The 27,231-nt window shown below is 33.7% G+C and overlaps 5 protein-coding genes and 1 long non-coding RNA gene across 13 annotated transcripts; 2 read left to right on the plus strand and 4 right to left on the minus strand.

The window, feature by feature from the left end:
- Positions 1 to 3,675: 3,675 nt before the first annotated feature.
- LOC111306056 (Plant invertase/pectin methylesterase inhibitor superfamily protein) lies at positions 3,676 to 5,112 on the minus strand. Its single transcript, XM_022903959.2, has one exon. It carries the CDS (start codon positions 4,624 to 4,626, stop codon positions 4,036 to 4,038), a length of 591 nt encoding a protein of 196 aa, XP_022759694.1. The 5' UTR covers positions 4,627 to 5,112; the 3' UTR covers positions 3,676 to 4,035.
- A 992-nt stretch (positions 5,113 to 6,104) lies between these two features.
- LOC111305067 (peter Pan-like protein) lies at positions 6,105 to 8,553 on the plus strand. The gene is made up of 7 exons (XM_022902243.2): positions 6,105 to 6,278; positions 6,456 to 6,644; positions 6,727 to 6,957; positions 7,254 to 7,346; positions 7,439 to 7,626; positions 7,737 to 7,930; positions 8,157 to 8,553. The coding sequence occupies exons 1-7, from the start codon at positions 6,261 to 6,263 to the stop codon at positions 8,309 to 8,311; spliced, it is 1,068 nt and encodes a 355-aa protein (XP_022757978.1). The 5' UTR covers positions 6,105 to 6,260; the 3' UTR covers positions 8,312 to 8,553.
- A 374-nt stretch (positions 8,554 to 8,927) lies between these two features.
- On the minus strand, positions 8,928 to 9,928 carry LOC111305069 (mitochondrial zinc maintenance protein 1, mitochondrial-like). The gene is made up of 2 exons (XM_022902247.2): positions 9,532 to 9,928; positions 8,928 to 9,265 (listed from the first exon to the last, which is right to left on the minus strand). Exons 1-2 carry the CDS (start codon positions 9,770 to 9,772, stop codon positions 9,189 to 9,191), a joined length of 318 nt encoding a protein of 105 aa, XP_022757982.1. The 5' UTR covers positions 9,773 to 9,928; the 3' UTR covers positions 8,928 to 9,188.
- Positions 9,929 to 9,938: 10 nt separating this feature from the next.
- On the minus strand, positions 9,939 to 13,077 carry LOC111305068 (uncharacterized). Of its 4 annotated transcripts, none has more exons than XR_016331589.1 (4): positions 12,079 to 12,931; positions 11,363 to 11,623; positions 10,881 to 10,989; positions 9,939 to 9,953 (listed from the first exon to the last, which is right to left on the minus strand). XR_016331589.1 is itself a non-coding variant. In XM_022902245.2 (3 exons), exons 1-3 carry the CDS (start codon positions 12,782 to 12,784, stop codon positions 10,735 to 10,737), a joined length of 819 nt encoding a protein of 272 aa, XP_022757980.2. In that variant the 5' UTR covers positions 12,785 to 13,077; the 3' UTR covers positions 10,245 to 10,734. The 4 variants fall into 4 exon arrangements, 2 of the variants coding, with proteins under 2 accessions (XP_022757980.2, XP_089607014.1); XR_016331588.1 differs by lacking the exon at positions 9,939 to 9,953 and adding an exon at positions 10,475 to 10,738 and having other exon boundaries at positions 12,079 to 13,077; XM_022902245.2 differs by lacking the exons at positions 9,939 to 9,953; positions 11,363 to 11,623 and adding an exon at positions 10,245 to 10,738 and having other exon boundaries at positions 12,079 to 13,077.
- A 513-nt stretch (positions 13,078 to 13,590) lies between these two features.
- LOC111305066 (zinc finger (CCCH type) helicase family protein) lies at positions 13,591 to 20,966 on the minus strand. 5 transcript variants are annotated; one of them, XR_016331587.1, is made up of 15 exons: positions 20,640 to 20,966; positions 19,567 to 19,744; positions 18,912 to 19,085; positions 18,607 to 18,754; positions 17,906 to 18,220; positions 17,462 to 17,608; positions 17,210 to 17,390; positions 16,599 to 16,879; positions 16,387 to 16,509; positions 16,158 to 16,302; positions 15,642 to 15,910; positions 15,364 to 15,558; positions 14,610 to 14,681; positions 14,154 to 14,521; positions 13,591 to 13,965 (listed from the first exon to the last, which is right to left on the minus strand). XR_016331587.1 is itself a non-coding variant. In XM_089750887.1 (14 exons), exons 2-14 carry the CDS (start codon positions 19,701 to 19,703, stop codon positions 13,744 to 13,746), a joined length of 2,865 nt encoding a protein of 954 aa, XP_089607013.1. In that variant the 5' UTR covers positions 19,704 to 19,739; positions 20,640 to 20,966; the 3' UTR covers positions 13,591 to 13,743. The 5 variants fall into 5 exon arrangements, 4 of the variants coding, with proteins under 4 accessions (XP_089607013.1, XP_022757973.2, XP_022757974.2 ...); XM_089750887.1 differs by having other exon boundaries at positions 14,154 to 14,681; positions 19,567 to 19,739; XM_022902238.2 differs by having other exon boundaries at positions 14,154 to 14,681.
- A 2,155-nt stretch (positions 20,967 to 23,121) lies between these two features.
- LOC111305077 (uncharacterized) lies at positions 23,122 to 25,231 on the plus strand. Its single transcript, XR_016331610.1, has 2 exons — positions 23,122 to 23,452; positions 24,204 to 25,231. It is a non-coding gene; the product is annotated as an uncharacterized LOC111305077 (long non-coding RNA).
- Positions 25,232 to 27,231: the final 2,000 nt, after the last annotated feature.

Genomic DNA, 27,231 nt, shown 5'->3' on the forward strand with positions numbered 1-27,231 from the left:
CCATTTTGAAAATCAGTAGAATTTCAAGCTGGATAGTTGTTTGTTTGTTTGTTTTGACTACACATACAACGCATAGGGTTATTGTTCTCTGGGCGTATATCCAGAATAAATGCTGGATACAGTTCTTCAGATTTTGTTAATTATTATATTTTAGTAATGACAGCTAGCTTTTGCTCTACATAAGCATCTAATGTCCATAATTAAGGCATCCAAACAACCTCTTTATGACGTATTGTAATCCCATATCTTAACCTAAAAGAAATAAAAAATTATATCATATTTATATGCTACATGTGCCTAGTCAAAGGTGTAAACCTGCTTGTAACTTGTTAGACTCCTTCCAATTTCATAAACAGTCAGAGTCTGGGATAAAATTAGTTTTTAAATCATCTTTGCACCATTTCATTCCATATTCAAAGGGGTCTTCTATAATAAATTTAATTTAAAATAAAGATGAGGGTTGTAATACACTCAAAGTAAATTTGTTCAATAATGTTCTTCTCATTTAAAAAGAAAAGTTGATGCTGGTTTGAACTGTCTCTCCTTCCTCCCCTGAACCCAGGCTAGAAAGCCGGAAGCTGTTCTAAAACCAAAACTTGAATACGAGTTTTGATTCTTTGAACGACGAAGAAAGGGTTTTCACTTTTCAGTTTTGTTTTGGTTTGGCGCTTGGATTGTAGACTGTAAAGCCCTGGGTCAGGGTCTGGCCGTCTGGGTGCGTGGCGATGTGTGTGGGTCGACAAACATCTGCATCTGCATCTGCATGTGTGGGGTCCTAAAAGACAGGACTTGAATTGCACGTCGTTGGAGGCTTGGAGCATTCAACATTAAGCAATGTTGACTCTCCTCCCTACACGTGGCTCTGAAGGATTTCCCACGTTTTGTCCGCTCTCTTGGGTCTTAACCAACCATCATCAGCCATAATCAGAGCCTGACGAGAGAATCAGTTCATAGCAATTAGCATATAGCCATATACTCAAGCCCTCAAATCTCCAATTAATCTTTTATATTCTAAACTGAGAAATTTTGTTTTGGCCGTAACATTTTTTCCTTGCTTGATTGGAGTTAAGATTAACAATGATCAGAATTTGTAATGTTTTTATTCTAAGATTTCATTAGTTGATATGACTACGATAAAAATTAAAAAGTTGGTGTGGGGCAAAAAACAATACTAACATGTAATAGAGGGCAGCTTGGGTGAATTGAAATGAAAATTTGCCATCAACGCAGCCTTATTATTTGGTTGATTAAAAAAAAAACCATGAATTATTGGCAAACAACTGCAGTTTAGAACTTAGAAAAATAGGTTTTAGATGGTTTGAGTCGGCAACAAATGTTGGTTAGTGGATTCTCTAGAAATGATTAGCGAATATTGAGAATTTTATTTAGTAGTTCAAAGACAAGTATCATGTCGTTAAAAGCATGATGAGGCCAATGTTTCATTTGAATGTTTTTTAATACATAAATTTGCTTAGTCACCGGGTCCCTTCCCTTCTCAAAGCGCCAAGTTGGTGTAGGTCATCACATATGACTCATTTGTCATCTTCTATCGTACAAAATTGTCGTTTTTGTTACACAATTATTATATACTTATTTCCTTGTATTTCATTCAAATTAATTAAACGGTTAAACGTACACTTTTTACAATGTTCATCCAAAATCAGAATTGGAGGCAAACTGTCAATCAAAAATATATATATTTTTGCTCAATGTCACAATCACGAGGTAAAAAACTTTTTTTTTACTAAGAAAATATGATGGTAAAACGTTTCATTTTTAATTTTAATCATTAAAATTTAATATTTGATCATTTTAATTTATTAAAAAATAAAATTAATAGACAAAAGTTCCTAGAGGGATATATTATATATAGATAAGTAGGACTATTTGGATTTGATAGATACAATCATCGAGGGGATGGGAATATTCCACCGTATCAGTAATGTGGCCTTATACCTAAAAGAACCCATGGCGGCATCCGAACCTTTCGAAAATGACTTCCACGAAAACCATAGTATTGACTAACGAGATCAAGAAAAAGGCCCCTAGAATATATAATGTTTCATTGTTTCTAGCAGGCAGAGGCCAAATTCAGTGACATCTCTTTCCTTGGCGTTTTACCCTCATTCATTCACTCCCATGCTAACTTTTTCTTCAATTTAAATTGATTCCAACTTCTTTGAAATTTGACTTGGAATGGCAAATACCTTCTTCAAAACGTTAAATATTTAAAAATCAAATTGGAAAAAATGTTTGCGATCTCTAGTTGAAGACCACGGGAGCTCCACCTATCCAACTTTATTATTAACATTTGGTCCAACTTTTCTGTCTGTAATTCTTCACCACCCAAAATCACCCTTGTTCTGGCCAAGCAAACTGATAACCCCACGAAAAATATACAAGGGGAACAAGCGAAAAGATTTATATATTTTTCAAAGATTGCTTCAGTAGTTTTATGAAATTTAATAAATTATAACCTGTTTCTATCAAGCACATAGAGTTGTATAGTTGTTGGCAGTTCACGGTGGGTGGAAATGAGTTTTAATACTCTCTCTCTCTCTCTCTCTATATATATATATATATATATAATATGGGATTAGGTCTTATTTCAATTTTCTATCTTGGAATAAAATTTAAAACTGTATTTTATTTTGCAAGTGGTTCCATTGTTGATACTATTATATTGGTCATATGGCAACTACATTTATAGTTTAGTAAAAAACCTTATTATATTTCTCCAATTCCTTCTAAATACTTTTGTAAATGATTGACCATGTAATGGTTATAGAAGTTTCCCTCTCTCAATGATGTATGCTGCTATAAAGATTTTCTTTGTCCATTCATCTGTCCTTTTTGAGTTCTCTACAATTTTTTTTATCTTTTAATACAATTTATGATTTCATCCAACACACGTCCAGCTTGAATCTAAACAATAAAATAACTCCAAATACTATGATTCTATGAATGAGAAATTAATATTTTTTTTATTATTAGTAAAGGATAATTGTAGAGGGAGTGGGAGGATGGGCTTGATTGATATCGTGCAGCCGAGTCCAAATTCAGCTGGTTTCGAATTTGATCTCTTAAAAAGGCTTTGTTTTGGGCCATAAGAAAAGGAGATCTCATATAAAAGCTAGTGCGGGAATTTTTGGGGTGGTTTTTTTGGGCTTAAATTAACATGTCCAACTAGAAAATGAAGGCTCAAGACATGACTTTCTTGGGTTCACTAGATGTCTCAGCTCCCTTATTGTTAATGAAGCGAAAAACTGAAAAGCTAAAATAAAAACAGAACACACACGGCTTCCCACAGAAATTCAATGATCTCACATGGAAGTGTGTTAACCAAACAATCCAATATGTAATAAGTTTCATGGCTAAAATATTTAAAAATGAGTTTAAATTATTTTATTTTTTTGAATGAGTTTTTATATTTTATTGTATTTAAAATTTAAAAATTTTCTATTTAAATAAAATTTTATTTTAAACAACAAAAAAATTGATTTATATTAAACGCTTATTTAGGTATAAAATAAGTGTTAAAGGCTTATAGTTTAGATACAAATTAAAATTTAAGAATTTATTTAAATACAATAAAAATATAAAAATTAATCTAAATAAAATAATAAAATTTAGAGTTTTTTTTTTTTTTTTTTATCATTTTAACAAATTATCATTTATTTCAATGTTTGCCCGAGTTTAGTAGCCTGAGCTTGTGACCCAAGCTATAGACAAGTTTAGAGCAGATACAGAGCAAAGCATCGACACCGGTTCGGCATTAACAGAACTAGTTCCACATAAACAGGCTTGGGGCCTTGGCCTTTGTGAAAGCCCTTTAATTGAAAGAAAAGTAAAAGAAAGCCTTTAAAGCAGATAGAATTCAAAACAAGGGCTCTACATAAACAAGCAAAATATTGATACATAGTGCATGGAATCAAAATATGCTTTGATGCCTTGTGGTTTTGTTATCATACTGATTCAGCTGAAATATGCTACCGTATAGTCTCGTGTTAATAATTTACCTATCTTAAAGGATCATTAATTGAAGCTTTGCAAGCCGCAGGTTGCAAGTTTATTGACCAAAGCCAGAGCATTGCTAGTAAAATATGAGGACCTCAAAACCCGATTTCGCAGCATTTTGGCTAGCTTTCCCCTTGGATTCTCAAAACCATCCAAGCAAGTATCTTGATCAGTTAGTGCTGCACTCAACCAAGTAGTAACATCCCCCATCTGCGTATAAAAATTTCTGGCACTTAGCTTCCGAAGAACCCCAAGTGAGCGGTGTAGCTGGTCAATAGCATTTTGAAAGCACTCAATGCAATCTGAGAGGGGAACTTTGTATCTCCCTCTCATCTCCCTGTAATTCTTTACTTTCTGTAAGAACTTTGCAACATTCTTGGTTTCTCCTATAGTCACTGAAACCCCGGCTCGCGCCCACTTGCTTGGACTTGTCTTAGCAAAGCTGGAAAATGGTGCTAGTGTGTTGATACAAAGGGCACGGTATCTGGTTACACTACATGCATCTTTCACATAATTTCTTGCTGAGTTTGGTGCTGATTGACCCGATTTTAGAAGGCATAGGAGACCCAAAAACGTTAGGTAAACAATATTGGCGTTTTCCATTAACATTAACCTTAGAATTACTCGAGGGAAAAGAAAAGAAAGAAACCAAAAAGTTGTGAGGAACGTGAGATAATAGAGTAGAATTCTAGGTATTCCCTCCCTGAACTACCATATGAGGCTTTAATAAAAGGCTGGAACAGCCGTTTTTTCATTAACTCTGATTTCTCTGAATTTACAGAGAATAGCTTTATAAAGGTGGCTTACTGGGGGCGCTCTTTTTGAAGAGGGAAAAGCAAGAGACAGGCGAATGCAATCAATTTAAGAAGGTTAGAGACTTAAAGGTAGCGTGAAGAACCTGTGAAGGACAGGTGAGTTACTAGTGAATTTGGATGAGATTAGATCTATTAGATATCCATCTTCTTTTTAATAGGATAAAATGTTCATGTCTTCAAAAGATCAAATCATGCACAGCAACGATCATTTGCCGTTCGAAACCATAAAGATCTTTTTTCGATTTCATAAAATTGTCTGTGGTTGTAAAAAGGTCACATCCAATAGTCCAGAATTTCACATGGGTTCAGATAGTACTTATCATTGAGTTGTATGTGGCAAAGACTTAAATACAGCAAATGAGATAAGAAAGGTGGTGTGATGGTGAAAAGGCTGATAGGGAGTAACGTGTAAAAAGAAAGTTATCCGTTATCTGGTCAGGTGACACGGTGGGCTGATAAATGACTGGTTTCGGCTAATTAGCAGTAACTTTTAGCAGCATACTTTTCGGTTCAACAAGGGACTGTTTTTACCTAAAAGGAGAGGGGGATAAAGTCCTATTTGCTTCAAGTCACATGGGTTAGTCAAATCAATGGAGCAATTCACATGAATGTAGTGATCAGGACTGCTACAACATCGGCCTGATTCAGTGATCCCTCCAGTTTTGACATTTTGAGGGCAAATTTCAGGTGCATTGTTCAGCATTTACTTAGCAATGCCTTTCCTAATATTTTGAAGTTGGTTGTCATGCCAAGACCTTCATCATTAGAGAAAGACATTGCATCTTGGAGCTACTATTGCAGAAATAATCTGACCACAACCAATTGCCTGGTAGAAACTCTCTTTATTTGAAAGTTTGGGACTAGGAATCCAGGAAACTAATCTCTAAAATTTAACCCCATTTCCTAGTAGCTTGAATCCTGGTACCCAAATCACCTAAATGAAGATCTATGAAATGCCAAGAAACTGAATTTTATATGATTTGCAAATACGTGTGATATGAGCTGTTATAAAATGTCTTTGAAAACCATATCATATCCCAAATATGGTGATAATATAGACGAACTCTCTGCATATTATTATCTAGCTTGAAAGGGATCGATCTGATTTTAAGAATATTTAGGGACAATTTGTAAATTTTATCAGTATTTATACTGATCATAATTTATCATTACAAAAGCATATGGATGATTCAAATAAATTTTCATTAAAATATGAATAATATAGAATTAAAAATCAATATAGACTTCAATTAAACCCAGCCCAAATCTTTGGCCCTATAAACCATAAAACATAATTTAAAATATCATTACCAAAATTACCCTTCTTTCTCTTCCAAAACCCAGCCGATTATACCCATCTTCTCTTTCTGAGCCACGACTCTATCATCAGGCTGCGGCGTCTCCGTCGTCCTTCAAAGATTCCGAGCCATGGCTCGTTTCCGTAACGTAAGTAATAGCACTGCTTCTTTTTGTTTTAGCTTTGCTCAGCTCTTTTCAAGTCCAAAAACATATTTAATTCAGCTATGAATTTAAGAATGTTTTTGCACAGTTAGGTTTCTTTTTCTGTGTTCGATTTTGGGTTTGGTTTGTTTTAATAATTTCCTGATATCTTATTAAAAACAGAGAAAGAAGAAGGTTTTCGTGAAGCCAATTGTGAAAAAGCAGCAGCAGCAACCGAATGTGGACCATATTACAGGGAATAAAATCCCAAAGAGTTTTGTGTTTTCTAGAGGGAAGCTGCCTGGTCCTCTTAGGCAAATTCAAATGGATTTGAGAAAGTTGATGCTTCCTTACACTGCTCTCAAACTCAAGGTAATTCCTTCCCCCCCCCCCCCCCTTTTTTTACAGTAATTATGTTTTTCTTACAAGTTTTGTTTTTATCCTATGGTTGCAGGAGAAGAAGAGGAACAATCTGAAAGACTTTTTGAATGTTGCAGGGCCAATGGGTGTAACCCACTTCCTCATTTTATCAAAAACTGAAACTTCACCTTTCTTGCGGGTTGCAAAGACACCTCAAGGCCCTACTCTTACATTTAAAATACATGAGTATTCATTGGCTGTTGATATTGCACAATCTCAATTGCGCCCTAGATGTCCTCAGGATCTTTTCAAAAATTCTCCCTTGGTAATTTCTTTCTCTCTCTTTTACTGTAGAAATGGAAGCATTTTTTTTCCTTCTTGTTCTGTTGTTGCAATTTTTAGCTGCTTGTAGACCTATTTTAACTCCTTTATTTACAAATACATGAATTTTTTTCTAAGCGAAATACTGCTGAAGTTTTTGCATTAAAACAGAACACAGAAGAGGTATAAACCTTATATTTGTGCACATTAAGCATTTTGCACGAGTGTTTGAAGTTATATCTTACCTTGTTACTTTTTATGACATCTTCGTAGTACTAATTTCAATTATATCTTGGGCAGATTGTTCTGTCTGGCTTCGCAGCAGGAGATGAACATTTAAAGCTCACGACTACCATGTTCAAGAACATCTTTCCAGATATTGATATCAACACTGTGAATGCTTAGATAGTTAAATTTTGGCATTCAAACCGACTTCACTTATTTTTCCTCCCCCTCTTAATATTGTCTTAATATGAATGTTTCAGGTTAAACTTTCTTCGTGCCAGAGGATTGTGTTACTAAATTACAATAAAAACACAAAACTTATTGATTTTCGACATTACTCTATCAGACTACAGCCTGTTGGTGTCTCCCGTAGAATCAGAAAATTTGTGCAGAACCATCAAGTACCTGATCTTAGGAATCTTCAAGATGTTAGCGACTTTGTCACTAAGTGAGTATCCTTCCTTATGAGCTATACATATTCATAATACTGTTTTTATGGATGGAATACTCTTTGTGATTTATATGGTATTCCTCGCTAATTTTGTGTGTTGTATGAAGAGCTGGTTATGGATCAGAAAGTGAAGCAGATGAGGAAGCTGCAACAGTTACTCTGACTAGTGATCTGAGTCGAGTTAATCGTGCATCTACCAAAAGTGCTGTCAAGCTTCAAGAAATTGGACCTAGAATGACTCTCCAGCTCATCAAGATTGAGGGTGGACTATGTTCTGGTGAAGTTATGTTCAGTGAATATGGTATGTTCATCTATCCTGCAAATTTTATCTTCTTTACAAATAAATCTGGAAAAGAAGAAAAGAATAAGAATTAAAAAAAAAAAAAAAAAACTAAGAAAATCTCTAACCTTTTCTTCTACATGCTAGATTTATTCGCTGAGTTATTTCAGATTATTAATAATCAATTTGTGCCACACAGTACGTTTATTCAACTAAAATTTTTATATAACTATTCTCTATTAATCAGGAAACGGTGGCAATAAGAAAAAGCCAAGCAATCGGGAAGGTAATGAAGCGGAAGATGGTGAGAATGATAACGAAATGGAAGATAGTGATGAAGACAATGAAGGGGTGGATAATGAGGAGGATATTGAAGAAAGTGAGGAAGATGAAGAAGACTAATATTTCAACAAAATGGAAGGGTACAACTTCCATTACAATTATAATTAGTCATGTTCTTTACACGGGAAAGGTGCTTACCTAAAGTGAGAGAGAGAGAGCCTCCATCATTAGATGATCTGATCAGCTGTCATGGCAGTTAGCCTTTTATTTTCCGTTGTTCTTTTCCTCTTTGATTGTTGCTTACATTCGTTGTAGAAGATCCGTTGATTTTGATATGAGAAGAGAAATCCAATTGGTGTCAATATGTTTAATTTCTCTTGGATAAGTGGGAAGAGTTAGAGCTGATGATAGGCAAAACTGTTCCAAATGAACGAAAAATTGAATGGATTCATAATATTTTTTTTCTTGCAATTTCAATATTTTCAAACGAAAAAAAAGTTCTCATTTAACTTAAATTAATAATTTTATTTACAGCTTTATCCATACTTTTTTCTTCCATTTTTCATCATTTTGATTTCTTATCAAACAAACCCTACGAAAGAAAGCAAGTTGCTCTCTTCTGTTTTTTTTTCCTCTATTTTCTTTGCTATCAAGCATTGCGCAAGTAATAAAGCAGCACTAAATAGAGCGTTAAGTGATAAAGCAGTAGAGAACTTGTTCTTGTTTCCGCAGTCACTTAGCAAAGACTGAAACTTATTAATGAGACAAACCATCCTAAACCAAGGCAAAATTTGTTACATAAATTGTTTTACTTTGCCTAAAAATTTGAGCAACCAATTAAAATGGTTGGATGGACTTGAACAAAGAAACAGAAAAAAAAATTTTCTGCAAAGTATCCTAAACAGAAGAAGCAAAGGGTTAAATCTATCCTTTAGCAGAGAGCCTGAAGCAAACAAATAGAGTAGTCGTTAAAAGCCCAAGTTTATTGTTTTGACTGTCATGCAGATTTTCTGATCGTCTCTTCGGAAGGGATCTCCAGTGTAGCTCCTGCATGCTCCTTACTCGGCTTCATCTCTGCATCAATCAGAATCAGCACTTAAAGTTATGACCCTCAACTAAATGGTATACTAATTATACACGATTGAATGGCAACAGAGAAAGAGATATATATACTAAGAAGTGAAAGAGTGAAAGAGGACCTCAAACAGACAATCCATCGAACATGTGGTAATCATTGAGAGCAAAATATACCATAGCCAAATTCATGTGAGAAATGGATATAAAATTGGGGATGCAATGAAAATGGTGAATCGGTGATAATATGACGATGATATAAATACCGTAGCCACCGCGGTCGCTGAGTTTGGCTTGAACGATCATGGTGGAAATGAAATGGGATGCTTCACGTGCTTCCTCGAGGAGTCTCTGGATCTCTGGCTCCGAGGTCACGTGACGATTCTCGTCGAATTTCTTGCGAACTTCGACGGCGGAGGCGTTCAGCATCAGGGCGTCGCCCGCGAATGATTTCCGGGTCGCTCTTAACAATGCCCTGTACGCGCTTAGTACTTCTCCTCTGACCATCTCTATCTGGGAGTGTTTTTTTTTTTTTTGAGTTCCGCAATTACACTTGCTAGCATTTGCTACTAAATTGGCACGCCGTTGTTTCTTAGCTATAGCCGATATATTATTGACTGTGATATCATTGTTCCTTCTCCCATTTCCCTTTCTTTTCAACTTCCCACCACTCGGGTAAAATAAAATTCTACCAAGAAAAATATACTTTTAGGGTACAAAATAAAGCCAACGAGGCTTTAGCTCAATAGAACAAAGAAAAAAGAAACAAACAAACTTAAAATCTTTAAGATCTTAAATTCAAAATTTATTGTATGTAAATTTAATTCAACTTTATAATGAATTTGCCTAATTATGTTATCATTGCTGATTATTTAATGTTATATATATATTTATGAATTTAATACTTATTATAATTATAACTTGTAATTTAAAAAATATAATACAAAATAAGAAGAGAGAGAGTAAAGATGAGAAGGTTGGTAATAGTTTAAAACCAATTTATCCATATTTCATACTCTTTGCGGAAAGACAATTCAGCAGTTAATATATTTTGTAATTGGACTGCAAGATTTACATGCAACTTTTGCTGGTCTAATACTGCTGTTGCTTGCTTTCTGTTCTACCCATGCAATGCAACCACTCAAAATTGATATGGTCACTGTAATACACAGCTTCTAAGTTCTACCCTTTGCCTTTTGCCACAATCTGTGCTTTAAATACAAAAATTCACTTCACTTCTGTAATTGTACATGGATTTCATTCTCCAATCAAAGGCGTAAGTGTCATTGGAAAACTTCAGAAAGCAACTTCAGCCCAAGTAGACAACCATACATGAATTTCAATACTACATTTGTTAACAATGTTAACGCACATACAAAACCTTTCATGCTTAATTTGTAGAATATTTGCATGAAAGCATCTCTGCAGAGACCCTGAAGAATGTCACCACTCATCAATTGGAAATTTTTTCAACTGCACAAGGTTGTAAGGTTATTGATGGATTATAATCACTCTCAAGTGGCAATCTACAAACCAACTGATCCGTCCATGATCCAAAAATAATGACAAGTTGGTATTAAGAAGTGTGTCATTATTCAATAAGTGGATAATTTACCTCACGGAATCAATCATTCTATAATCATGTTTTTTGCGACGACATCTATGATGGGCTTTCTGATCAAAAAATGTGTTCTCCCCAACCATCTCCATTTTAGAATATGTATCTGGTGCAACAAAAAAGGCATTCAGTTCATTGAACAACAAGCAACCACTAACAGTAAGGCAAAGGGAGATGTGAAGGCACAACAAAAATTTCTTCTAATCATTTACTTATTGGTCTATGTATAATAGCTGTTAAGAACCTGAGAACTACAAGGCTATCTATTAATAAATAAATGAAAAAAATACAGATTGTGCAGTAAAAACACATCCAAAAATGCAAAAAATAAGCTCTGAAATATAACAAGGAAAATCTTATAATTTATGAGACAAGATTATATTACCAATAGGGGATACAAAGATTTCAATAAGCAACACTTTAGAATTGAAAAAAAATGAAAGATTATATATATGAGTATAAAGAGAGGTTGGACTCACTTGTATGAGTATAACAACAATTAAATGCGTGAAAGTAACTTTAATATCAATACCACCAGTAAGAATATGGCTTCTGCAAATTTTCACTCAAAATAGATAGCCACCCAAGCCACACCACTTTCCTCATCTAGCAAAGATTACAGAACCACTGCGACTTAAGTTGCCAAAGACCACTAAAAATGGTAGGCCATCTGATGTGATCTGATCCTCTAATTGCCTTAATACAAAGGCTACAATGCTTCCAAGTTACATGACAACTTTCTGTGAAAATAAGAACAAAGAAACCCTATATGATCCCAGCTGTAAATTCTTGTCCCATAAAAACTAATTTAATGTGTTTCACACTTAGCCAATCCAAATGCTTCTCCAACATAATTTACTACTCAAAGCTCATTTAGCGTGTCTCTTCATTTTATTGCATTGAAACCATGAATCTATGATGTCAACTAACAAAGAGGAATAAAATCCATTAGAACTAACTCAAGTAAATTTACTCTTTTTAGTCAGAAAAGTTAAATCGGTATACATTGTCATCAAAGTTAAATCGGAAGAATAATGAAAGAAAACCAGTATTGCTACAATAAAGCTAATAAAAATCTTCAATCAAAGATTAACAATTCCTAATAGTTAACTACATTTTCCAGAAAAAATTCCCAGAACTCCCCAGAAACGTATAAGCAATCAAAATAATCAAATAACAAAAACTTCAGTAATACCTCCGAAGTGATCCCCCCAAAACAACAAGCGAGCGTCCTCTTCTTCCTCATCGACCTCATCCCCATACCCAAACTCCCCATCGCCACGATAACCAGGCTCACTGCCATACCCAGATTCATTCCCTTGTGCATCAAAGCCCCCAAATTGCCCCCCAACTCCGCCCAAACTCTCCTTCTCTCCACTCCCACCATCCCCTCTTTCCCTCCTGGAATTCCGGGCCTCGCTCACATCTGAGGCCCAATAAGCATCCCCACCATTTCCAAACAGTTCCCCACTCGAGTCCGTCCCTACAGCCACTGGAAAATCCGAGCACGTCCCATGCGCCGCCGACTCACCCACAGAACAGCACCTTCGAGTCCGGCTTCGATCGGAGCTCCGACCGGACACAGACCTCGACCCGCGGAGGCGGCGTTTCCTTGCGAACAGCCTGCAGCCACTTCTCTTTGGATTGGCGGCGATTGGGTTGTTGTTATTGCTATCGTCGTCGAGGAGGGTTAGCTTGGAGAGGTCGATGGAGAAAGAAGTGGTATGATCGGAGAGGCAAGGACGCTTGGAATGGAAGCCATTTGTGGAGGAGCGTTTTGACGGGGTATGTTGGGGATCGGAGGAGTCTAGGGTTTGTTGAAGGTGGAAAGGTCTCCACGAATGGAGCTGGAAAGTGCATGATTCTATCGAGTGGCGTGAGTCTAGAGCCTTATGTGACATTGGAAAATTCTTCAATCACAGGATTTGATATTAAACATACGATTTGCAATTGCAATTTGCAGCATCACCAACTCTATCATATATTTACATTTGTTTTTCTCTTTTAAAAACAAAATTCTTAGATATTGAGTGGGGTTGGAACCGTTGAAGAAAGATGGGAGTTGAAGCCAAAAGATTTTGAGCTCAGATTATTACTAACCGCAAGAGACAGACAGTGGTGGTTTTAATTTTAATTTTAGGTTGAAAAACCTCACGAGTTTTAGCGGTTGAAGATAACTATTGTCTTTTGGCTCAAGGCTCCACCAGATTCGAGAGATTTGATTTTATTATTATTTTAACAAAGTAACATTACCCCACTCTTTTGAGAGTATGTGGAATTGTGCACTCGCCATCATTTGGGACCACGTGTCTTTCTGCAAAACAGGTAAATCCATATGTTGATATGACGACCCCACGGCCCACGAGTACAATGGCCCAGATTCAGATATTTCCTATTTTTTTCTTTTTTTTTTTTTTTTTTTTAACTTGAGATTCAAGAATTACACATTGCTTGCCGTAGACTAGAAATGGCGACAGCCGGAGAAGCAGAAACAGTAAACCTACCGGACATAATATTATTAATATTATGATTTATCTTCCACACATATCCCGCCTTTTTCATTTCTTTTCCCCCTTTTTTAATTTGCTATTCAAGAATTTGCCTTACAAGTCGTAGGCAGGCACCAACTAAACGAAGGAAAACTCGCATTGGTTAAAAAACACTAACTCAATGCGTACCTCAACAAATGCGTGTCGACGACACTTAATAAGCAAACAAAGTCTATAAAAAAACCATATAGGAGTAAATGTTTTGTGAGTACTAGGATGATGGCGATTTTAAATTACTATACAACTAGATATATTTACGAGCACAATAGTTATAAAGGATTAATAACTACTGCAACCGAAGGTATGAATTTTTAAGACGTTTTCCGGTCATATAGATGTTTGTGAAGCACAGAGGCATAGTCACCAGACTGGATATCACTGGGTGGGTGCAGATCAAACACGTACGAGATAGGCCTCGATGCCAACATTGGCTTGTTAACTGTTACCGTATCCAACAGCTCCCCAAAGCTTTTCTCATCAAATGGAAATGACTCGGTCAGGAAGAAGAAGCTGTCTCTTGCCAAATTTTCCACCTGAAACAATACCATACCTTAAAACATCTCACACTAATAAAACCTCTCTTTGATTTACAGTTGTGATCGTCTGACCATACAAGGCTATCTTAAAAAGAAAAAGAAATTGAGAGATTTCGAGCTCAATGATCACTATGTTTCCCAGGCAAATTATAAGAGCATAACATTGGTATGGCACTGATGATTACCTGTAGTTGTGAAAATTTGATGTTGTTCATGGCAAGGATTACTTTAACCTCAAATAAGGCATCGCTTAATATTCGGATAGCCAGATACTCAAAAAAGTTCTGCACAAGATTTTTCTGCCCAGCCAAATTTTCACTATGACCATCCAGATAAGGAAACCATAGCACGAGCTTGACTTCATTCCATGGTATTGGGTTCTCCCCTGTATTCGAAATGATGATCTGGTAAGGATGCTGGAGGCCCCATAGGATTTTGACACTAGTCAGTAACGGGTCACTTATGGATGTTTCTGTCAAACTCGTAGTGGAGATAATTCTTGATGGCTTGTAGTGGTTAGCAAGATTTGAGGTGAAATGCATACTGTTGTCATCTAACAAAAGGACGCGTCCATCAGAAGAGGTTGGTAATAATCGTAGAAGAGATGATGCATCAGCATGATCATCTTCTGGCATACATACATTTGAGCTATATGATGAGATTGAGTGATGTGAATCATGAGAGAAGGAACACAAATCTCCGTTCCTACAACCCTGCAAACCCATTTACACAGTATAAAGAAACCAAACTATAGAAATTATCAATAAGCTACTGATGCTGCATCTATCAAGTAAAGAAAATATCTAAACTAGTTAATAAAAGGAACAAGGAAATTCCTAGATGATTCTTCCTGACTGCATCATAAGTCATCAGACTAAAATCATTTAAGTGGAACTGACTTGTAAATGGGTTAAACTTCAAAACTCTAAAATAATTTATAGTTAATTTTTGTTCTTTTCCGTTTCTTTTAACATCAAATGGTTAACTGATCAAAGCAACTTTAAATAGTAACAGATATTAACTGTATAGCTTAACATGTTCTCCACAAAAGCAGCACGCAGACAGCAGCCAGATTATATGTCATCATGCACATGATCATCATCAAAACTAATAAAGTTGAAGGCTATGTAAGCATCATTCAAATATTCCACTTTTCCATCCCTAGACTGTTTCAATGAAGATAACAATTGCAGCGACATATATAAGAAAGTTTCCTCCTTCCATCTGTAATATTTAATGTTCCACAATTACCTCACAATATGATCACCAGTAAGCTTGGGGTGGCACCTAGGGATCCAGTGGGTTTCAACTTGCCCCACTGGAAAGTAACAATAGAATTGGTTGTGTCAAGGACCCAAAATAACATTTTAAAGAACTAGAGCAAAAGAAAGATACCTGCAGAGAGAAAAAGAACTTGCAAGCTGGTTTTTTTGCTTGGAGTGAATGAGAAAATCTGCACAGACTACCCCTGTTGCAACGTCCATTTACAAAATAGACACACAGAAGAGTCCCCCCATTGGCATGTGAATCATAGTCACTAATGATTGCCTGGTGATTACCAGAAGTGTCTTCTGCGTGTTGAACTCTTATCTGTTGAATATGACAATAAAAGATCAAATAATATGCCCAAAGGACAAAGGTGATGCACGCATGATATACCTCTAAAATAGTACCTCCTTAATAGTATTTGCCAAAATTTCAGCCACATCATTGGACTGAAAGTGATCAGAAGCAACAAAGGGTACAGCAAGACATTTCCTTGTTTCAAAAGATTGCTCAAGTGGTTCATCACTTGAAGAAAGTGCATCTGTTTCTTCCTGTGGCTGACATTGAAGAAGGCAAGTGTGTCCAAATTCATAAGGAGAATAGTAGGTTGGTATGCCATTTGATGCAGCCAGAAAGTTAGGCCGGAAATGGTGGATGGAATTTAGTACTTCTTCATCTGAAAAAGAAAGATGTTCAAATTTGAGAAGACACTTCTAAAGATAATATTAAGAAAACACTGAAATTCTTATTTTCTCTGTGTGTGTGTGTGAGAGAGAGAGAGAGAAAGAGAGAAAGAGCGAGAGGCCAGAATTGTAACTTGGACAATCAATGTCTAATATACATACTAGACGCAACCACACAAGACTATTTTCAAAAACTAAATGAAAAAAAGGCTCAAATGTAATAGTTTTATCAAACCATACACATTTCAGAGACATGGTGCAGTGATGACTGCACAAGATGATGGAAAGAGCACCATTCTTCTTCAAGCTTGGGCAGCATTAATGTTGCAGGTTCCATTTCTTCAAAGTTCAGCAGCCGTTTCAAATGTTCAAGACGATGCTTATCCTTCAGAGCAAGGCAACACGTTTACATCATAAATTCAAATTAGTTCAAAAGATGAAACCTCAACCAATTTAGAACATACTGCACCTTAAAAACACGTTGCCAAAACTGAAATGCACATAAGTTTGCTAAGAATGCAATCTCCTTTCGACCAGTTAGGACAATGTTGTCACTATCTCCACAAAAATAGCAGTTTTTGTACTCTGTAAACTGAAGTAGAAAACTGTTTATCAGAAAGAGAGAAATTTTCAAATAAGTGCACCCAAAACACACAAATTTGATGAATTAATGGTCAGTACCAAATGCTCATCCCCAAAAGGATGAAGAATGGGTAGAGGTAGAGTATCCATCAATATGCCCAGAAGAATGCCTTCACGCAACATCCCTACTTCCCCAAACTTGACTACTAGCACGGATGCATCAAGAGACAATGTGAAACTGGCGAGCAGCCGTCCATAAAATGTGGGCTCATACCGGCCCCTTGAAGATGTTTTTTCTAGTGCTTTCACATGAACTAGCAATCTCAATGCATCTTCAACAACTTCTGGATCTGGAGGGTCCAGAGCCTTCTGCAACAAAGCTAACCCCAATAAACCAGAAATTAGAGCCCCAGTTGATTTTCAACAATGTAAATGAGCAATATGAAGCAGTGCATACATAACTATAGGTCTTTTAGCAAGCAAGTACTTTGCATATCACATTTCAACTTTCTAGGTAGACTGAAGTCAAATACTGATACTACAAACTTTCACAATACAGGCTCAAAACTATTAGAGTCAAAACATTCTCTATAAATTAAAAATATATAATTTATGTCTCTTGACCATTCAAAATCATAGAAGGGCATATATACCTACAGAATAATTAACAGTACACCTTTCTTTTTACAATCAAAATCATAAAACCACACCTTTGGGATCATTAATGGCTCTGGATTCAGCACAGCAAATATGAAGCACTTGCTGCCTCAATGACAACCTCAGTATTGCTGGACACTCAAAATCCTCAAGGTTGCCAAAAAATGATTGTGTAACCAACCGATATACATGGCCATCACAAGTACGACCAGTTCTACCTCTACGTTGCTCAGCCTGTAGCATTTTGTGAAAAGGAGCAATTAAAATATAAGGAAAAACATCAACCATAAAAATTCCTTCAATACCTGAGACTTAGAAACCCAAACAAGCTCTGTTGAATCCTTTCTTCTTGCAGTGTCCCAAAAGACTTGTAAAGACCGGCATGAATCAATAACGAATGCCACTTTGGGTATTGTCACAGATGATTCTGCAATATTTGTGGCCAGTATTACCTGTGTAACATAGATTTTTTTTCTCAAAACATCTATAACCACAACACAAGATGTAAAGCTTGAAGAAGAAAGGCACCAAGATGGTTGCTATTGATAGAAGCAGAAATTTATAAAAGTCAAACCTATACATCAAACTAAATTAGCTGCATAACAGCAAATGATCATATCTTTTGGAGAACGTCCTCAGTCCAATGAGAAAGAAATTAAAGGCTACAACTAACATGCTAAAAGATGCACGTGCAAAATCATCATCTTGCAGGTTCAGCCATTAATACATAGGTAGTCATAAACGTATACCTTACGATGAGATTTCCAGATTTTCATAGCCATAAGAGCTTGTTCAGTGTCAACACTACGATGTAAAATGTGAACCTTAAAGGATAAACTAAATGGCTTCAAAAGGTGCCATTGCTGCTCAAGGGCATAGTATGTTGGAAGAAAAACCAAAATGCTCTTTTCAATGTCGGGCTCATTTTCATGGATGTACAACACTAATTCATGAATAAGTTTGTGCACTTCAGGCTTGATTTCAGCATCTGTCATGGAAGGACATGGACCAGGACAATATCTTGAAGTTATTAACTCTGAATTGATTCCAAGAAAATCAGTCACCTGGTAAAAAAGAGGTTACACAATCAAGATATATATATATATATATATATATGATTCATAAGTTTATATACTCTTGAAACCCCTGGAATGCCTCTGTGACCTATCTAAAAATTCCAAATCTCACTTACTATCACATTAGACACGTCCAAGTATCATCATAGACCAAATCAAGATATCAGTCACCTCATCTATTCATGATATATTTCAAAAAATTGACCAGTAAAAGTTGTTTCATTAAACTTGAGAGTGACATCACAACATCACATCAAATACTTCATGAAAAGTAAATTTTCTTTGTAGCATTATCAAAGATCTATCATCAAGCCGTGCGTCTCTCAATGAACAGATTTAGAATCGCCAAAAAATGTTTAAAAAGTTCTGCTGACCTGTTCAAGATACGAAACTTGTCGCTGGAAAATGTCTTTCTGGTTAGAGCTGGGAATTGCCAGCACCTCAACTCTTTCACCTCTTCCAAGGTCCCTGAAGTAATCCCTGTATCTTCCAATATCAGCAGTTGCAGACATCAATACCACCCTGGGGAATTCACACATTCATCATTGAGATTGAGAAAACAGTTGAATGACAGTAAAGTGATCCCCAACTACATGTTGGCTTGAAAAAAAAGAGAACAGATTTAATGGAACATTTCCAACACGGGAAATAACACAGGAAACTGAAAGAAGATGTTAACCTCAGGTCTTTGTTCTTCAGCAGAAATTGCTTCACACAAACAAGGACAAGATCAGACTCAACAGATCTTTCATGCACTTCATCAAGAATAATAACCTTGTATTTAAGTGCGTGGAACCCCTTATCTCGCATTTCATCCAACAAAACTCCAGCAGTTTTGAAAACAATCTTTGTTCTGTGAAAAAATAAAAGGAAATGAGAAGATAAGTCTAAAATAGATTCTGAAAGAAGTAAACAAGATTGCAAAGAAATGGCTGCAGAAACTGAAACAGGTCGCATGTACTGCAAATCTTTTGTACTTTCATTAAGGGAGGAAAAAGGAAAGAGAAAGATGAGGTAGGACAGTATGAATGAGGTGTATGTTAATACTAATCAAAAGAATAAGCTAAGTTGATAGATACTAAATTTTTGAAAGCAATAACTTCCATCTATGAGAATTAAAATCAATAAAGTACCATCAAAGGAGATAATATCTTTTTAGAATTGCAATTGGTTTCTGATATTTCTGACAACCCATTGGCAGATAAGGTTCAAATATAAGCCCTCTTTTGCTTTTCCAAGAGAAAAAAGAAGAAAGGCCCTCTCGCTAAATAAATGGTAAAAGTTAGTCATAATCTGTTAGCTAGCACACATAATCAGTTCTGACTACAAAATACCTAGAAGATAGAAGCTTTGAATGACCTATATGGTATCCAACCTCCTCACCCAGCTCACATTTTCGGGATTTTGCAACCATTTCGGCAACTGCTACAACAGCGAATCTCCTTGGCTGTGTGCATAAAACAGGAGCCATGTTTTCCTCCAACAGGAATTGTGGAACTTGAGAGCTCTTCCCTTAGCATAGAAGAGAAATTAAAAAAAAAAGACATTAGCAACTAAAATGAATATAGTTAAATCATAGTCAAGCAAAAGACATACTCATCTGTAGAGATAGATTAGCATCATGGAAGAAAGACACAAAGCTAACTATATACTTTCTCCAGTATCAGTAGATATATGGATTAATTACCATACAATATAAAGAGGTACAAGTAACAACACCTTAAATTCTTATTCCACCTGATCTTTAAAGTCTTATAACATGCATTGACAAAAGAACAAAGTTTTTGAAAATCCACCAGCTAATATTCAATTTAACGCTTTTGTTTTGAAAGAATTGAAAGTCCTTGTAACTCCCTTTTAAAGACATTCCCGTTTTTAATGTGTAATAAAACCAAATGAAAGAGAGCAGAAACAAAATAATCAGCATTGTGACTATGAAAAACTCTATTAGACTGAACCAAACGGGTAGTTTTTACTTAGTTGAAGTAACTTGATCCGTTAGATTTTTCACTTTTCTATCATCATCATGCGCAACTAAAGTAATACTGTAATATTGACATCCAAATAAGGTTTGTTCTCTTAAGCTCACCATCAACCAAACAGAGCATTAAATGAAGAAGGAAAAAGGCATTCAGATTTCAGATCAATCTCTTTTGCTACACTCAAAGCGATCAGGGCACAAACACAATTAAAACAATATGAAGAAAGTAATAAGCGAGTGCGACAAGCCAATCAAAAATTTCTCCCATCACCATATAAACAAGAAAGAACTTTATTCATTCCATCATCTTGGCCAGCAACCAAACACGGCCTTATTAAGTAACTAAAAGCCTAAAATCAGTAATCAGGAAAAGAAGAAAAAAAAAGAAACAAAATTAGCGTAAAACATAGTGAAGGGAAGTAGTACCGCAGCCGGTTTCGCCGACGATGAGAGTGACGCGATTCTCGAGTATTTTCTCAACGATTCTCGTCTTGAGCGCCATGACGGGAAGAGACAATAACTTGGAGGAAGGAAAGGATGACGAATTCGAAGAGTTACACGACGCCGTTGGAGACGATGGAGACGCCATTGTTTCAAGCTTTGGAAAATCCCTCTCTCTCCCCCCTTCTGTTTTGTACCTTCTTCTGCTCGTACTACTGTTTTTTGCTTTTGCCTACGGTTTTCCGTCTCTTTCTTCTTATGTAAGAAGAAAATGTAGTGTGGAAAAAGACGCGACTCTTCTCGTTGCCTTCTGGCCGAAGTCCGACTCTCCCGCGTAGCTTATTAGTCCATTTTTCAAGGGGAGCGGTGTTCAGAGAAGGTTGCTTATAGTGAGATCGTGAACAAAAGTACGGGCATTGACTACAAGTCAACTTTTGGTCCCTTTGATTTTTGACGGCTCTTGATCTGGCCAATGGCGCGCTGCTGTTCATAAGTTAGAGATTTGCGGGATATGTTGTGGAAAGGAAGCTCGAGTCCTTCGTGCCCACGTTAAAAGGGTAGTTGGTCGCGTCCTTTATGTTCTAGGAATCTACGCTGCGGGGCCGATGATCTAAAGCTTATGACTTTGATGTAAGAGGGTGTATCTAATAAACGGATATATGGAAACTTTCAAGCCCCCAATTTTTTTTTTTTTAAGAAAAATTTAAGAATAGATAAATTATTTAATCTTTCGTATCAAAATAAGGTATATTGAATTTAATAATTTAAGATAAATAATTATAAATTATGTATTCGAAATAATTTTAACAAGTAATATTGACAACGGATAAGGTCAGAACAGATTTTTGCTTGCCTCGATCTTATCCAATTTTATAACTATAAAATCTGAATCCGAACCCGATTCAAAATTTTTTTTATTTTTTTATACCTAAACCCTATCCTAACATGATATTGTATAAATTGTACTTGATTTGACCAAAAATTAATAAAATATTTTTTTAAAATATAAAATATTATTTTTTAATATATAAATATATATAACAATTAAAAAATAATTTGTTATATAATATTGGATCAGATCAAATTTACTTAAAATTCGAATCTAACCCTACCCGAACTTAATTTAAAAAAAAAAAATCCTATAAGATCGGGTCAAAACCCGTCGATTTTTGGTTTGACTATTAATCCTACCAACAAGTTGCCACCAACAATACTTGAACCCAATATCTTTTCGTCAATGATAACGAGCCTTAATGGTGAACCAACCATTTGTTGATACTTTCAAGCCAATAATTTGCATGATACGTGTAATATTAAAATTTTAATTTTAATAATTATTCTTTTCATTTCAAAAATTTTATCATCTATTAATTTTTACTAAGTTAAAAAAAAAATTAGATTTTAATATATTTAACATTAAAATTTAAAAATTTGTTATAAAATTAAATTTTCATAATTTTTAATGTCAAAAATAAAAATAAAAAGTTTTAAATATTAAAAGATAAAACATAATTTTTGAACATCTTAAAAAATAAAGATGGATAAATAAAATAAGACAAAAAAAATTAAATTTAGATGCTTCAGATAAAAAATTTCTCCAAATTTATATAGAGTTAAAAATAATTTTGTTTAAAATATTAAAAACAATTAAGATACCGTTATATTAAGCTTTTAAGATTAAATTCATAAAGTATTCAAATAAAAAATATAGTTAAAATATGCTTAAATTGTTTGACTACACCTATAGTATAATTATACACCAAAGTCTTATTTGCTTCATATATGTGAAGGCAAAACTTGAATGAGGAGTGACCAAAGCATAAAATTATCAATTAATAATGAATGTACTTGCTTTATTTTCAAACCAAACTTTACACTTAATTTATTAATTTTTTTTTAAATTTTTTTAACATATTGTCATGTTAATTAGTTAATCATTTGTGTTAGTTTTTTTTTTTTATTATTATTATTCTTTGAATGGGAAAGAAAAAACAAAACAATTTAGAATCAAAAGAACATGTTTTTAGTTTTAACTTTTATGAATACATTTTGTTATTTTTCATATATAATATAGGTTGATGTATAAAAAAACCATTATATTAATATCATATAATTATCCAAAATTCTTATCATTTTATTATAAATTAATCGACCTATTAAATATTTATTTTAATTTAATTGAATTTTTGTTGAAAATTTTTAATTAACTGTCATTATCAATTTTCATCATAAGTTCAATTAAGTAAAAATAGATATTTAAAAATTTAATTAAATAAAAATAAATATTTAAAAATTTAATAAATTACTATAAAACAATAAAAAATTTAATAATTATTTAATTTTAATTCATATTTTTAATATATTTAACCCTATAATATAAAAAGTTACAATGGGTTTATTAGTAAGAAAATCGATGATAAAAAAAAAAACTAGAAAAAAAAATCGGATGAGGACCCACGGTCCATGGGTAGCATCGTAAACCCGTCCGTCGTGTATATGGGTAATTTTGTAGCCACTTGAAACGGCTGAAACTTAAAAGCCCAAGATGTGTTTTCGTCACTTCTCCTCTGCACAATCAAATTGAAAATATTACTGGAGTATAGATTCCATATGATCGAGTGGACCAGAGAGGTAGAGAAAGAGAGAGATGGCTTCTGGTTGGGGAATCAATGGGAATAAAGGCAGGTGTTACGATTTTTGGGTCGACTTCAGCGAGTGTTATGTCCCGTTGCAGAGAACCCAAGGACCGCGCTTTCCTCCGTGAAGACTACCTCGAGTGCCTCCACCATTCCAAAGAGGTAATTCTCTCGCCTTCTTCATTCGATTTTAAGTTTTAATTTATTTCCTTTGGATTCGATTCCAAAATTTATAGTTTTTAGTTTTTCTATTGAAATGTTCCCAAAACTCTAATTCTTTTGTATTATTGCCATTGGAGTGTCTAATTAGTCTTCTTAGATAATTTCTTGATCCATAACATTATAATTTTAGCTATAGTTGCACTTGACTAGACGCATTTTTATGAGATAAATTAATTCTTTTCGGTTCATTGAATTTGATGCTTTGTTAAATATTGATCTTGAGCTAACTGAATTTCACGCTTTGTGGGTCGTCCTCAAAACTCCAAAGTGGGTTTGAATTGGCTCAATTAGTTTCTTTTGAGGATCTTTCGCAAATGAGAACCGTTGCATTGATTTGTCCCAATCGTAATTCTGAATCCAAGCTACTGCTGTCTGTAGCATGTTTAGATTCTGGCTTTCCCTAATTTGGAAAAATGGGCAAGTTGGGTCCATCTTGATGAGCCTAAATTCAATGTGATTTTTTTTTCACGCTTCCATTTCTTTTTGTACCTTATTCCTTATAGAAGGGCAATCTGCCAAATCATGAAACTTAGTTTTCAAGAGATGAAGCGTAAAATCAACCTTGAAGCGGGAAAAAAGGGAGATATGATGTAGTATATGGGATCTTGAGTTGCGTATGGTATATGCTTTACTTGTAATTTAACTCTTATAAACTCCAGCAGCATAGAAAGTTCAAATTCTACTTCTTCAGGTACACCAATTCAAAGATGTGGCACATGATAGAATGATAAATTAAGCATATCTAGGCTGCAATATCATCAGGGGCCTTCAAGAAGGATTCTTGAATTGCTACTGTATGTATATTGTTGCAGATCAATAAACGTATGGTTTTCCACCCACACTGCTGCTAGTATCCTGGAAACATAAGAGTGTGTAGTTCAAAAGGTATTAGAGCTACAATGCCTGATATCTGGATCTCTATTTCTGTTACTTTATGGCAGTTTCAGGGAATTTGTTAAACATTTTGTTCATACAGTTTTTAGTTTATTGTATGGTTTTGCTTAAAGGATGTCAATTTTCTGTAACCTATGAAACAGTGTCATGAGATGAAAAATGATGTGAAGTAATGACGGATGCAATTTATTGTGAAAAAATCCAATATATTCTCTATGAAATGGTATTTTAATGGTTTTGCAGAGGTATCTAGTTTGAATACATCATCATGAAGGATAATTAAACTTTTGTGCATTTAGTTTATCTTGCCTTTATTAGTCTCTTCTCCAAAAACCTTGTTTGATGTGAGCTCAGTTCAATAGCAAAGAAAATTACATATTACGTTTTGTGACATGGCATCATAAATTGAATTTAGATCTTTTGGTTTTATCCCATGATCTATGTGGATGCTTGATAAAATGGTGTTATGATCCATTTCATATGGTGACATTCATTGAGGTCTATCTTGATAATTATTGCAATTTCAACGAAGAAATCGAATTTATAAGAAGGAGCAACGTAAATTAAGAGCAGTTGCACGAAAAGACAAGGAAGGTGATGATGGTGTTCATCGTCATGCATAGTGATAATTTGTGATCCTTTAATTTTCCAAGAATAATAATAATGCATGGAGATTGTTGTATTTTTTTGGGTTGGTATTCTAACTCTTTTTTAAATTACCTTGTTTTCCTTTCATCGGTATGGATATTGTTGTTTTCTGCCCGTGCAAAGAGACAATGATAATCTTTCATCACACACATGTGAGGGAGGAACATTGATGTGAAAGTCTGTTTTGTCCATTTACCATTGAACTTTCATAACATTGCAGTTTTGGTTGAAATTCTTAGAATTATATACTAGTCTCTTGGGATGAATCCTTGAATCGTTTTAAACATATATAACCATAATACTTGAAAGGTAAGTCGTGCTTAATCTTTAACTTCAACATAATGTTTTGGGTCTTTTTGTTTTAAATCTTGTTTACCACGAGTATAATGGCCACGTTTGCAAATTATGGTACTACTTTCAAAAATATATATTAACCATGTTTTAAAACAAAAAGTTTCATTAACAGTAGATGAAATCATTTTTTTATAAAGTATAGTATTGATTTTTATTAGTAGTACGTGGGGTGTTGCATGTATTCACGGGTTTTGTTTGGTCATCTTTATACATTGATTTTTTTTTTAACAAAACTTACCTAATTAAAAAATTAAAAAGAAAAAAGCAAAAAAAAAAAAAAAAACGTAGATATGTTAATAAGAATTGCATTCTTACAAAATTTATTTAATAAAAAAATTTTTAACAAGTAAAAAGGACCAAAAAGTTTTTTAAAATGAAAAAAAAAAATGTATGAAGAGTATTACGTGGATATTTCAATCGAATTTAAAATATAAAATTTTTAAATTGATTTTTGAAAATATATAAATATAAAATTATATTAATAATAAAATATATATTTTTATATTTTTTTCTAAATGAGTTCAATTAAATTGCTCTAAACACATTTCTGTCCATCATTTTAATCAATATTGAAATAAAATTTTTTTAATTAATTATACCAAATAAGCCCACATAATTTTTTAGATGATATAATTTATCAAATATATAAAAAAATTAAAATTTAAAAGAAAAAAAAATCAAAGGAACTTACCTAGTTGGTCTTATACTCAGTCAAAATTATCAAAATTAATGTATAGGATAGTAAATTATATTTTGGAATTGTCATTAAAAATTAATTATTACATTTGTTTGAGTTTATCGGTATAAATTTTTAAAATTCGATAAATTTTGTTAGATAAAAACAGTCACGGAGTTGTTTACGTCTTTTCTCATTTGTTTTTTTTTTTTTTTTTTGTACTAATTATATTTTTTAATTAGATAAATATTACAATAAATGAGACAATTTAGAAAGATAGCCAACCAATCAATATTTGATGAGATTTGATCCCTCTCAATTTAATAGTGATGTTTTTGTAAAAAATTGATTTCGAGTAAAGTTAGATTTTCTAAGTAAAGCCGGCGCGGGTCATAAACAATTTTAAAGTATTGTATTCCGAGTATATATAAATATATATAAGTATATTTTTTATCTATTTAATTTTATTTATATATATTATTAATAATGTTATTATTTTATACTTTATTTAAATATTAACATTTTAAATTCAATTTTTACACTCACGTAACACCACGATGATCTATCCTTTTTATTTATTTTATTTATTTTTATTAATAAAATTATTATTTCGTATCTTAATTTAAAAGATTAATATTTTAAACTTGATTATGATCTTTATATACTATCTCAATTAGCTTCATTTTCTTTTTTTTTTTTTCCTTTTTTTGATTCTTTCATTATCATTTTTGTTTTTGTTGTTTTATGTATTTTTATTAAATTAATTTTATGAAAATTTTGAAGCTAATGGAAATATTTACGTGACATCTCATTTAGTTTTCTTTTCCTTTTTTACCTTTATTTAATTCTTTTTAATTAAATAATGTTTGCAACAAAAAGATATAAATTTATAAAAATACTGAGATAATTTATATTCAACTAATTTCGTTTTATTTGATTCGTAACTATTCATTTTATTATTTTAAAATCGAACTTGAATTAGTATGAATGACGTTTTATAAAAGAAACGATATTAAAATGAAAGCATGTTGAAGGTATTATGTCACAATCAATTTTGAATTATATAAAAATATTATTTTATTATTAATCTAATTTTAAATTTAAGATAAATTTAAGAAATATATTGTGTGATTAAGATCGAAGTGAA

This window comes from Durio zibethinus, chromosome 21, assembly GCF_047325235.1.
Source record: "Durio zibethinus cultivar Kanyao isolate XHJ-2024 chromosome 21, ASM4732523v1, whole genome shotgun sequence".
NCBI lineage: Eukaryota > Viridiplantae > Streptophyta > Magnoliopsida > Malvales > Malvaceae > Durio > Durio zibethinus.